The sequence below is a fragment of the Falco biarmicus genome, chromosome 7 (assembly GCF_023638135.1).
Source record: "Falco biarmicus isolate bFalBia1 chromosome 7, bFalBia1.pri, whole genome shotgun sequence".
Lineage (NCBI taxonomy): Eukaryota > Metazoa > Chordata > Aves > Falconiformes > Falconidae > Falco > Falco biarmicus.
In genome coordinates, this window is record NC_079294.1 from 20,949,129 (window position 1) to 20,961,657 (window position 12,529).

General features: G+C 45.3%; 1 protein-coding gene across 5 annotated transcripts in view; it reads right to left on the reverse strand.

Moving 5' to 3' along the window:
- The window catches only part of ACTN1 (actinin alpha 1), a 91,114-nt gene that overhangs the window by 44,021 nt on the left and 34,564 nt on the right, over nucleotides 1-12,529 (reverse strand). For all 5 annotated transcript variants that reach the window (XM_056345996.1, XM_056345995.1, XM_056345992.1 and 2 more), the window contains exon 2: nucleotides 3,609-3,723. In XM_056345996.1, coding sequence (XP_056201971.1) covers nucleotides 3,609-3,723 — 115 coding nt within the window. The remainder of the gene's footprint in view (nucleotides 1-3,608; nucleotides 3,724-12,529) is intronic.

Below are 12,529 nucleotides of genomic sequence, written 5' to 3' on the forward strand. Positions count from 1 at the left end.
CACCCTAGGATTAAAAAAATCTCTTTTGCTTTAATGGAGCCTCAAGTACACATCATGGTACATTGCTTTCTTTTTCCACTTGGATAATGCTAGTCATTCTAAATAGAAGTGGAAGCATTTTTTGCGACAGTTTTACAATGGCATTTTTACATGTAGTTTCACAACGGACTTAAACAGAGTTGTGCTGTCAAATGTCAACAAACGGGTTGAGCCAGCTAAAAAATAACCATTTTCTTCAGCTCATGTGACTGTAAACTAGCCTTGCAAAAAGAAAAACAAAGACAAGAGATTAGGTTTCAGCTGGAACAGCAAGCTGATCCAATTCACCTTGTGGCCGCATGTGCACTGCCAATGCAAGGGAGAGCATCTGAACTGCTCTCCCCAGCACTGGGGAGAGCAGGATTGTTCCCCTCTGACAGCAGTGCAATCCTCAAGCAATTGACGGTGATTGCAGAACTGCAGTCTCCCTCTCTCGAACACCACAATAAGATACTTGTTTTAGAATAATTTTATTTGGAATAAAAGTGTCTCAAAACCCAATGGCTATTTCCTTTAGACTTGGACTTTATTACAAATTTAGATTACCAGAGAAAAGCTTCATCTGGTTCCATGCCATACACTATTAATGATGTAGACTGTTAAAAGGGAAGCCTGCTAGAAATATGTTCTACTTGCAGCTATTTGCATCATTGCGTTATTTCTCAGTACTTCTCCCAGCTGAGACAATGAAAATGGTCTACTTGCTTTCATTCTCCGATTCTCATGTACCAGCCCAAGGCTGTGGTTTAAAAGCCAAACAATGTAAGGAAGTGTTGGCATAGAAGTTGTTTACAGCAAATTTGTTTAGGAAAAAATTCAATTAGTCATTCCTTTGGGGGTGGGGAAAAGAAAAGCCTTATAACTTTAGAAGTATTAAACATGACCTTAGCCTTTTTCAGTCTTGTAGTGTTACTTTTAAAATGGCTTTGTCAGGGGAAGGAAATGCATGCGGTGAAAAATGAAAGTGTGTCTTTCGGGGCAATTTCTACGAGGCCCCCAATTGTTACTTCCCACCACAGAGGCTAATGGGAGAGACTGGCAATGAGGAAGTCCCAGGACTGTCCACGGAGCTTCCCCGACCGCACAGTGGCTGGGGGACCGAGGGGCTCTGATTGGGCTGGGAGGGGACCCACTGGCAGCACAGGTCCAGAAGGTACCAGGCTGAATAAAACCCAGCTGCTCTCCTCTTGCATAACATCATTGCCTCCCATATTTTGGAAAGTTGCATCAGATGGAAAAACTGCTTCCTACCTGCCTGGCAGTGACATGTCCCCCAGGACGCACAGGAGGGTCTGCCCTACAACAGGCCTTCCACAGCCCCAGCAGCACAGTCCCTCTCCCTCCCTCGGGTCTCCAGCAGCTTCCCTGATGCAGGCTCCATCCTTCCTCCCACGGCAGCAGCCACCACTGTAACGGGGCAGAGGAAGATAGCACTCCCTCACTCCCACACACCCTGGCCAGGCAGAGGAGGCATTCGGCTTCACACAGCTCTTGGCCAGCCCAGCCCAGCGCTCTCGCAGCTGAAGGCTCTTACGGCCATCACCCTCTGGGTTAGAGTAAAAGATCAGCCTGCCACAAAGCAACCCTGCCAACAGCTCTGCAGTCCCCCAAAATATGGGAAGGAGGAGGCACGGAATGAACCAAGAGCTGAAAGGAAAGGCCAGAAGCTGGAACTGGAGAGCTAAGAGCCATCCAGAGATGCATCCTGTTGGCAGGTGATCAGTGGGAACTGTGGCAGGAACGTACAGGCAAGCCCTTGCCAACCACTGGGAGACTCCTTACCCTCTTGCTGCTCCTAGGTTGGGCTGCTGCTACCCCAGCTATGAGCCAGAGGGGCTACTAGCAGAGCCAGCAGCTGGAAGGAGGCTCCGTAAGAGCAGTAGGACTCACAACTGGAAATGGAACTGCCAATTATGGAAATTAAATGGAGAAGACACAACTGTGCTAAATTTCTCCTCTTTTGCCGCTGTACCTAGGAGAACTGTGGTTCTAGCTTCTGCTGGCTCTAAGAAAAGGATGCTCAGTCCTTAAGTGTGTGAAGGACCATAGCCTCTGGTGGGATGCAGCCCACAGCTGCTCCCCATGCCTTTGCCCACTGGTCATCTATCAACAGGCTGTGGGCACAGAGCCACTCTGCAGCTGTGCCCACACCACCAGGGCATTCAGAAGCCATTAACTTCTTCGCAAACTGAGGGGGGTCTGCCAGGGCCTGCCAGTGGGCCCCCAAAGGGACAACAGTAGAGGAAGAGTGGGAGATGAGGCAAGGAAATTAAGCAGAGATATGAGGCCCCCTGCTTTAGCACTGAGCCTCATCTGCCCTCCCCTGTTCATGCTTCTCTCCCCTGTCCTCCAGTTCAGTGATTAGAAACTAAGCCACTAAGGTCCACTTGTCCCTGCTTCCAGGCTGCAGCCCCTCCTCTGCAAGGGAACACAAATACAGAAAATAAACTAATAGGAATTTGCTACCTCATTTCTTACAGGCACAGCAGAAGCAATGAGTGTGCTGCAAAGCTCTGATAGTATTTTGAACTCTGATCCCTCCAAACCACTAGCATGGGCAAAACCCTTGAGGTTTTATCCTATTGCCATAAATTCTGAAAAACACATACAGTGACAGCGTCTGCAGGAGCTGGAAAAGGGGAAGGAAAGAAAAGGAGAGGCAGAGGGAAGGCAATCCGAGCGCTTCTATCAAGGCAATTTTATTGGAAAACGTACCAAGAAGGTCGGGAGTGCAAGTCACTGGGTTGCTATTACTGGCTCAAAAGCCATCAAAAGAAGGTCTGTGAGCATACAATCCCAGTTTCATACATACTATCTTTACCCCCCATGATGCCTCCCACAATACTTTATTAAGGTATTTATTTAATCAGCACATCAACAGGTATTACTACTTATATGAAATAATCCCTAGGAGATATCTGTCGTGTAGTAGGACATTTGTGATAGGGAGTGAAAACACATCAGACCTAACTTGTTTATGCTACTGTTTCTATTTCAGACTGGGTTTTCTGAGATTTTGCTTTTGTTTGGGACTTTTTTTTCCCCTGAAGGCTTAAGCACTGAGTTCAGATTGAAACTAGAATGGAAAAAACTTCAGTCACAGCTGAAACTGAAGGACACAGAAGACTTACAGTTTTGACTCCCTTCTTCCAATAACTACTATCCTATTCCCACTGTCATGTGGCTTTGGTATGATTTGCCAATGCAGCTTTCTCACACTTCCCAGAGCCTGCCAAGCAGTGAGAGCCATTGCTCCAGCCTTCACAGGAGGCTGCGCATTCCTGACAGGCAGAGGGGAGCAGAGAGGCAGGAGCAGGAATGCAATGGGCTGCCTGCACAAGCCATGAGGCTTGGAGTACGTTCCAAAAGCACATTAATGGTCACTGCTGGAGACAAGATATTCATTAGGGGGAAATTTGTTCTGAATCAGGAAGCAGCTGTTCTTATATTCCAGCAAAGTCTGCAGCATTACAACCCTTGTTGTCCCTATTCTGTAAGAAAGGGAGAGGACAGATTTCCAAACAGAGATGCTCAGGACACTTGAGAGCACCACACAGAACCTCTCTCACCTGAAATGACTTCCAGAAGTAACATGAGTTTAAGACCATCCCTGAAATCTTCCTCTATGTTCTCAATCTGTGTCCCAGCCTTGCGGAGGTGAGAATTACACCATGCTGTAAATGTCTAAAACACAGGAAAGAAAGAAAGAGAGAGAAAAAAAAAAAAAAAAAAGAAGAGGCAGTCAGTAATCTTCCCAGAAGCCAAACAGTTCACAACCAAAGCAATGCTGCTAGATACCACGACACAGATTTAAATGCTGGTTAGGTTATCATCTTTCCACCCGCTGTCCTTGTGGAACAGAAGCGTTAGCACCTAAATATGAAAAAAAGTTGCAGGGTGTGCCCACGACAGAGGAAGTCTGAGCGAGGCAGTCACTTCAAAGCTCCAGCATGTCTGATTTTCTGGAGAGGCCCCTATGTTTTGTGTTTGGTTTAGAATACCTTGAAACTGATTTTAAGGCATGCTAAGTGCTCAGATTGCTAGGGACTCCAGTGCTGTTAAATGACATAACATAACGTGAAGGAGAACGGAAGGAAAACAGCATTCCAGATCTTCTCATCTCCGGACAGGTGCTTGATAAAAACAGGACCATCCTCCTATGGCTGCCTGCCTCTGGTTTACTCCATCCCCAGCAAACATTGCAGCCCTCAGACACTGAGGGACAGTGTGCTGAACTCCTCAGCGATACAAACCACATCCCAGTAGCGTCTGGCCCGCTGCCTCCTTTCTCACCGAGTTGCTGCTAAGCAGACCTCCCCCCGCCGCATGACTGTCCCACCTTCCCTGCCCCCTCATGTGGAGGAGTAAATGCTTTCTGAATAACGATGCTATCACTCATCTCAGCAGAAGTGCAGGTCCTAGAAAGGATAAAAGTAAGCATTACTTAGCAACACTACTGTCTAGCACAATCCCAAACTCCCACTATTTGAAAGCCTCTCGCAGCGGATCATTGCAGCCACATCAAAGATAGAAATCACAGCCAGTCTGTAATTAGTGATATTATGTACTACCAATGGAGTAATAATATGAGTTTGAAGCATGGGAGGGACTGAGGTCCAAACTACAACACAGCCAGTGACATTCAGGCTAAACAAAACTCTTTTTGGAAACTCCTTCTGACCTCAAGTGGTCAGGATAAGAGGATCTCTCATGTGATAGAAATGAATTTCACCACAACTGATGAGAAGACACATTTTTTGTGGTTGCCATCTGTTAGCCCGTGTTCTGAACAACAGGCATGTGGGGCACTGATGGGGAAGAGGACTGTCTTGTCCAAGAGATGTGATAGTAGGGATTACCTCAAAAAAAGCACCATATGAACAGCTCTGAAAAAGTAACTGCTACCAATTGATGGTCAAACGACAAAAAGCAAATATAAACCACCTCAGACACCTCTGGGTGGCATGGTCTTACACAGGTGAATCAAAGGGCCAAACCTGGAGATGCAGAAGCTGTTTGACACAAAAGCACTGTTTGAAGAGTAAATGGTAGCAACTAGTTCTTTTAAGGCAGACATGTTTGTCCAAGTGCTAACGAATGTGTTTCACAGTGTTTGAATAGGACACCAAGTAAACCCTTTGCTTTGTACAAACTGATAACCCTTCAATCACTCTTCAAATAGAAGGGTGAGGTTACTCAAAAAACCAGTGGCTCTAAAAGCTCAGTGCTACCACAAGGAAAGGAGGTCTTTCTTCCCGTCCTCTCCCAGATGTGCTCCCAGAGCCAATTCAACTCACTGACCCAGCAAAGGACTGTTTACTTCCTTTGGTAAGGCTATGTCTTCTGCTCAGTAGCGCATGGAGACAGTTCAGCACAGTCTAACAAGCCTCTCCAAGAGAAAATTTGGCATATATGGGCCAAGCAGGAGGGTGGAGTGGACCACAGCAGTCATGCCATCTTAGGCTGTTGTCTGCAGCAGAAAGGATTCAGCTGATACTGAAGCACGGCATGCCAAAAACTCAGAAGTGCTTCGCTGCTGCTTACAGCATGCACAGGGTTTCAAAAGAAAGATTACCTCAAACGGCAAAGAGCATCAGGGTTTGTTCTTATTTGTCTGGAAGCTGGGCTTCCTCTACTAACTTGCTTGCACTCATGCCGACACAACTACAAATAATGCAGCAGAATCTTTTCTTGGAAAAAGCATTGCTCAACAGCTGCCAAGCTTCCCAGTGCTGCGCTCTGGCCTTGCTCTCCTCCAGGGCTGTGGGATGGAGCAGGATAACAGTGCAGCTGTTAATACTTTCATGGCAATGGCCCTTTGGACGGACGCATGTATTGTGAAAGTCTGGGATATCTTTTTTCAACATGGTCTGGTTTCCTTCCAGAATTGGAAGCTTTAAAAAAAAGTCAGTCATTAAGCACCTTTTATTGCTTTTTATTGTTATTCCCCTGAGAAATAAAAGTGGAGTTTTTTTCAAGTAAGAGCGGTTTTATTTGAAAATGGCCCTGTATCCTAAGGACATCCTTTTGGCACTATTTTCTTCATTCCACTGCCTGTGCTGTATTATGTGAGAAGAGGTTCATTTATTTGGCTCCCCCCTTTGCAGCCAGGCTCCTTCACTCCTCTAGACGGGCAAATGACAGCAGAGATACTTTCAAATGCTACATCATCATCCCATATCAAAGTATGAGACCAAGTTATGTCAGGAACGTTGTGGATGCCCACAAACCTCCTTCTCATATTTGGAAAGCAAGATACCTAGCGCTAGTGACTGGCCCTAGGTCACATTACAAAATCTGCACTGAATTGAGGAGGAAGCCTGAGATCTAACTCATAGGCCACAAGGCTGCACTTTTATTTCTTGTATGATTTCTCTGAAGCCATTTCCGTTTTGTTTTCCATCAGCCCAAACCTGATCAGAAAGTTCTGCTTTAAATCATGGATAATTCTGGTATAGCTCAACTGGGCATCGCTTAGCACATTTTGAGGGTGGAAAGAGGGAAACTGGGTCTAATTTTCTAAGAAAAACAGATGAAATTAAAAGAAAACCATAAATCTTCTAAACTTTGCATTATTATAAACGGCAGGATAACCAGATCAATGAGAGTATTTTTATTGCTGTAAGAGTCACCTAGGGCTTGGTGGAAAAGTAAGTCCCAGAGCCAACACTCCAACTTCTCTGCTGGAGCCACTGCCACCACATCACAGCCTCAGACATGCTGAAGGGAGATGATTCTGAAAAACATTGCCATTAGCCATCAGCAGCAGAGCTGACACCTCAGCTCCTCAAGGACATGGACCGTGAAGGGTTAATAGATAGAGCACATGCAGTTCCCACTAGACAACTCCCAGATGTGCAGACATTTTTCTCAAGGCACCCTTCAGGTCCTACATGAACATCAATAAGCACAATACTATAAGCAGCACAACAGTGTATGGGAACAGCTACAACCAGCAGCCCAGTGTGGATGCATTAGGCTGTTTTAAAAGAAAGCGGGATTATGAATGCTTTTAATAACTGCAATGAGATTCACAAACTATATTCTTCACAGACCAATCCAGAGCAACATCCATCAAAACACAATAACCAGAAAACAGCTTTACGTTGCATTTCCTGCATATACTGCACAGGATTAAAAAGTATCTTCTTACTTCAAAGTAGTAAATTGGAAGGAGATTAACAGCTAGGAGGAGAAGGCCTGAAGACATGTGGCAGAAAAGCTGGGGGGAGCAAGAGAAGAAGGAAGAGCTGAAATTTTTGCTGTCCGCTGGGTCTTGCAATCCTGGCAATCTTGTTTGGAGCCATTTTTACTGACTTGGCTTCAAGCATCTGCACAGGATCCTTTTTGTTATTCTAGGAAACCTACCAAAACCACCCACTCACCCCATCCACCTTCTGGGCAACACAGAGCTGCTCCTCCCGATGCCCTGAGTCACAGCTAGCAGTGGCAACTGGCTTGGGGTGGCTAGTAAGCCCTGCTGTGCTGCCCACCACCAGCAAACAAGCTTTCAAAAGTGGAAAGGGCTGCTGAGGGCAACCAGTGGTCCTTCTGGCACAGGCCCAGCCCTGAGCACAGACAGACAGAAAAAACCCCACCTGTTGTTTGCTGGGTGAGGTGAGGTTATGGTATCTCATGGTATGGTACCTCACCCCAACTTATGGTATCTCATTTCTGCCCCCCAGTTTGGAGGGCAGAAACACACTGCCAGGAGGGAAGCACAGTCTCCTCAGTCACAAGCTCAAACCACTACTCTGAGACAGCAGATGTGCTTCCTTGCTGCCTGCAGATGCAGAAGCCTGGATATTATTCTCCTGATTACCTCTAGCTCCTTGTCCCAAAGACGAGGAAACAAATACTCTGCTAATCCTGAGGCTTATGGAAATTTCACAGAGCTGGAAAACTACTTATAAATAACAGCACAAAAACATTCCATCAACTGGATTTTCTTTATACAAATCTCACACCATAAATTTGCTATGGTAACTGCACAAGAGGTGCAAACAGAGCTGGGTTTCTTGTCCCTTTGATCTTTCCATATATTGCATTCTTACTTTCATTTTTGGACACAACAGATCGCCAGGACCCCCCTGCAGATCTGCCTCTTATTCAGTATTCACAGTGGAGGATGCCCGATGAAGGAGCTTGTGTGTGTTTGCATGTACATCCAGGTATTGCTCACCACTGCTTTCTGCGCCCCCCACTCCCATCTAACTGTGATTTGTAGCTTCCTTTTTTTACACCCCAGCTTCATCAGTAAGATCCCTCACACTAAGATCACGTCTTGCTATTTGTGTTCTGGGTGCTGTACAAACAATAGGACCTTTGTATTCTACCACAACATAACTTGTCAGATAATAAAAAGAATAACAAGTGTTACTAAAAGCAAGTAAATAGATTAACTGTTCTACTGCATATGAGGCAGGTTTGCTGCTGGGTAACCTCTACAAGCCTCCCTACTTACTTACTTAAACAGGCACCACATCCTTTTTCTGACACACCGTGAAAAGTCCCTGCTTCTTCAGAGTTCACTGTATTAACCCTTGCCCAGGCATGAGTTCACTAAAAACAACAGTTAGGTGATTGCTGGAGGTCCCGCAACCAAAGCTCTAATGAGATACCATCTTCAGCTGGCTCCTTCCAGTCCTGCCAATGGCAAACCTACCTTTGGGTCCCCCTGTATTCCACATGCACTCTCTGGTACCCTTTGCACTTCCCAAACTTTTGCTTTTGTTTCTGAAGGCCAATAACCTTTCCTCTTCACACTATCCTTTACAAATTCAGTACCTTTCTGGTACCAAAGTGGCTCAGGCAACGTTCCTGAAACCTGGGGAAGTGGACGGTAAGTCAGCATTTTGAAGTTTAAAGAATGCTTCTGCCTGGAAAGAAGCCGTGCCATGACACCGCTCACATCTAGAGGGTTCTTTGCTGCAAGAAAACAGTCATAAGGCACTTCAGCTGCTGAACAATTTTAGCAATGTAAATGTTGAAGCTACCGCAACTATATAAATAACAGATATTAAAAAAAAAAAATAAATGGGCAGTTTTGTTTCTTTGTGGCTGCGACAGTGACATTACAGCTTTATCTGACCTTTCCAGATGCTCTTTACTTCTCTCCCTGCTAAATCACTCTTCCATGCAGCCCTGCTTTCCATGGGTGAGTGTAAACTTTCTGACACAGCCAAGAGACTGCGGTATTCGTCTAACAGCCCTGGAGAAGCTGTAATTGAGCCAGAGCAGTGCTGCTTGCCTCCTTTCTGACAGGAGAAAGGTCTGGCTTAAGAAACCAAAGAAAGAATTCACTGGAGCACTGCCCCTCCTGAACACCACCAGTGCACTCAAAGAGAGGCAGTGTTCACAGCCACCAGGGCACCCTCCTTTGCATTTATGCTGGGGGATGAATTTTAAGCAAGTATTTCAACACAGCTCTGCTGTTGAGATGCATCCACAAAGGTTTGGCTCCTGTTACAAAGGGGATGGAGCTGCTAGCACACAAATGAGGCCCAGTAGCACAGCTTTACACTGTCTGCACATGTGCTCTGCAAAGTGAGGTCTTGAACAGGCTGAAAGCTGTGGGTGCTGGCCCACACTTTGTTCTAGCGTTGTAGGGGAAAAGACAGGCAGACTCCCTTTCGAGTGACCAAAAAAAGAAAGTAGGATATTCAAACAATACATCAGGCACAGCTGGAAAACAAAATCAATTTACCCAGCTGCAAGTGCTGCTCTTCTGCTAGTCATGTGTTCAGAGGAGTGCACCTGGGCTTCTGACCACTCGGCCAGGCTGCATTCCCTGCCTGGCCTGAAAGCCAACTCTCCACAGTGCCTGCTCACTACAACACCATGCATTACAGGACTGCTGAGCCAGATCTGCTAATTCTTGCAACAAATTCTGCAGCTGGTTCCACACTGCAAGGAATTTTGTTTAAATGAAATTATCTGGAACATCAACTGAAGCACTCTGCTAATAATGACTAACAGTTTATGAAAAGCAAGCAGAAAACTGCTGCACACGCAGGGTTTTCTAAGCAACAGAATTAGTGATAAAGCAGTTCCAGCTGCCCCAAAATGGGTCCTTTCCACCTTGGTAGTCTGGGAGCTGAATATACTGTATCAGGTAAGGAGGATGCTAACCCACAGTCACCACAAATCTCTCTCTTGCTCCTTGAACACACAGACTAGGCCATCATTAGCTTATTAATCAGAAGTGTTTGGACCGAAAGGCTGGACAGGCCATGAAACAAATCTCAACCGTACAGTCCAATTTTCCCTGCACTCAGCACGAATTCATTAAAAGCATTAACCCCCTGGGTATCATGTGATTTTCCCCTTCCTGGTGCTATTGCTCTGACAGTTTCTGTGGCATCATCTTCTCAGAATCCTCCTGTCACACCTTAAAGCACTTGGAAGAATTGCAGGGGTCTCATGGGTGGCTGCTTGTCGGCTTTCCTAAACTCAACACCGACTCAAAAGACAGACTTGGTTGTGGCTTCTTTTCCTGTCCAAGGCTGTGGTATAAGCTGACAAGGAGGTGCTCAGTTAATTAGGGAGTAATTGCAAAGTACTCCTGGATGCTGTCAACACCTTGGCACAAGAAAGGCTGTGGCTGGACAAGAAGGATCATGCCAACAACCCTAGTGAAGAAAGCTGGGTGTTGAAAGGGCCCTTCATGAAGTACAACTGTGACCAGATAAGCCAGAACACAGTCTCCTGGCCCACTGAATAGTTTCTGTGCCCACAGGCTGCAAGTGACAGAAGCCTTACACACATACATGTCAGTGGTTTTCAGCTGCGATGTGGGAAGTGCAGCCCTACAGCCCTCACCTCTACATACATATCTTGGTTTACTCCTTGGTGTACTTGGATGTCTGCTAAGATGCCCAAAAATACTCACAAATGGATGTCCTCTCCCCACAGAGGAGCTCTAGGGATTGGAGATCCTCTACACAAACTTCATCACAAGTCCAGGGAGGCGCAAAAAGTGCCTTTTGCTTGAATGTGAATTAAGAGATCAGTCAAAATTTGCCATAACCTCCAATTTCATCTTCTAACCTGAAATACCTCCACTGCATGTTGCTTTGCATTTGAACCTAACAATTTTGAAAAGAAGAAAGGCATTTGATAAACCCTTTCAGTATTTACTCTTCAAGCCTGCTCTCCAGGACACGGGACTGGTTTAAAGAAATTGGTTTGTGTTGAAGAGTCACACTATCATCAGCTGACCTTTAAAGAATTATAGACACGATGGTCAACAAGACCAACACTGCACAAAGAAGAGCTTTGCATTCCAATGCAGTTGGCCAAAGGAATGAAATGGATATTCAGAAGGCATCATTACAGAAACTCACAGCACTAATTCACCACCTCCACAAAAGGAGTTTAGTACTACTAGCATCAGTGGTAATGTCCTGTTCTGGTTTAATTGCAGCTGCTGAGTCCAAAGTGTAGCTGAAAGATGAAATATAGCCCACGCTGCTTCTAAAGTACTACATCCTGAAAACGGGGGGTATCATTACATTATATTGTGTATTATCAGCATCCACCTAAAGAACCATTTGGTGGCTGCATAAGGAAATACCAAGGCTGAAAAGGAAAACTCTAAGTTTCCTCACGTTTGATACAGCCCCTGCAACTTGGAAACACAGAGTTCAGTCACTGCTTCTTAGCCACTTCCCAAAACCTGTCTCCACAGCTCTGGATGAGAACATCATCACAGCAGTAAGAGCTCCTGGCCAAACTAACTGCATAAGCCAGGCTGGATCCCACTGGGATGTGAAGTTCACCACCAAAGCCTATCCTTGTCCAGAGGTGCTAGGAACCATTACATAGGGAAAATAAAACCAAACTAAAAAAGTAAATTCAGTGTAGAAGTTTTCATTTTTGCTCAGTGGACTACAGTTCTCAACATCTTACACAATTTTTAATTCTCCTCTCCTGGAAGACAGAGGAAGAAAAAGGCAGAGTTCCTTCCACGTTGGTTTTCTGCTGGCATGGTATTAACTGCTTTGGAGTCAGAACAATCCCTTTTACTAGCTAATAACAGGCTAAAGTGGTGAGGGCAGAAATCTCAATCCAGCACACTTCCTGTCCCACACAGGGTAAATATTTGTTCTTCTCTACATTTGTGCCTCTGGAGCCTTTAACTCCATTTCTGCTACAGCATTCATTATTTCAGGAAGAATCTGCTTCTGGCATTTGAAAGCTACTGACCATTAAGTCAATGAGTTGGCTGGCATTTCAGATCAGTAAAGTACAAGCTCTCTTTATCCCAGAGTTACCAGGAAGCACTAATAACGAAGAACTTACAAGAAGTCTTCAGACATGCAAAAACCATGCAAAAAACTATACAAGACAACCAACTGGCTAGTATATAAAAGTACAGTCTTTTATAGTTTATTGTGAAGCTCAGGCTAGCAAGACTTCATTATACTCTTCTCTCTCCTAAGAAATCAGTTCATAAATGTCAATTTGTTTCAAGCTGTCTCGTAACAAA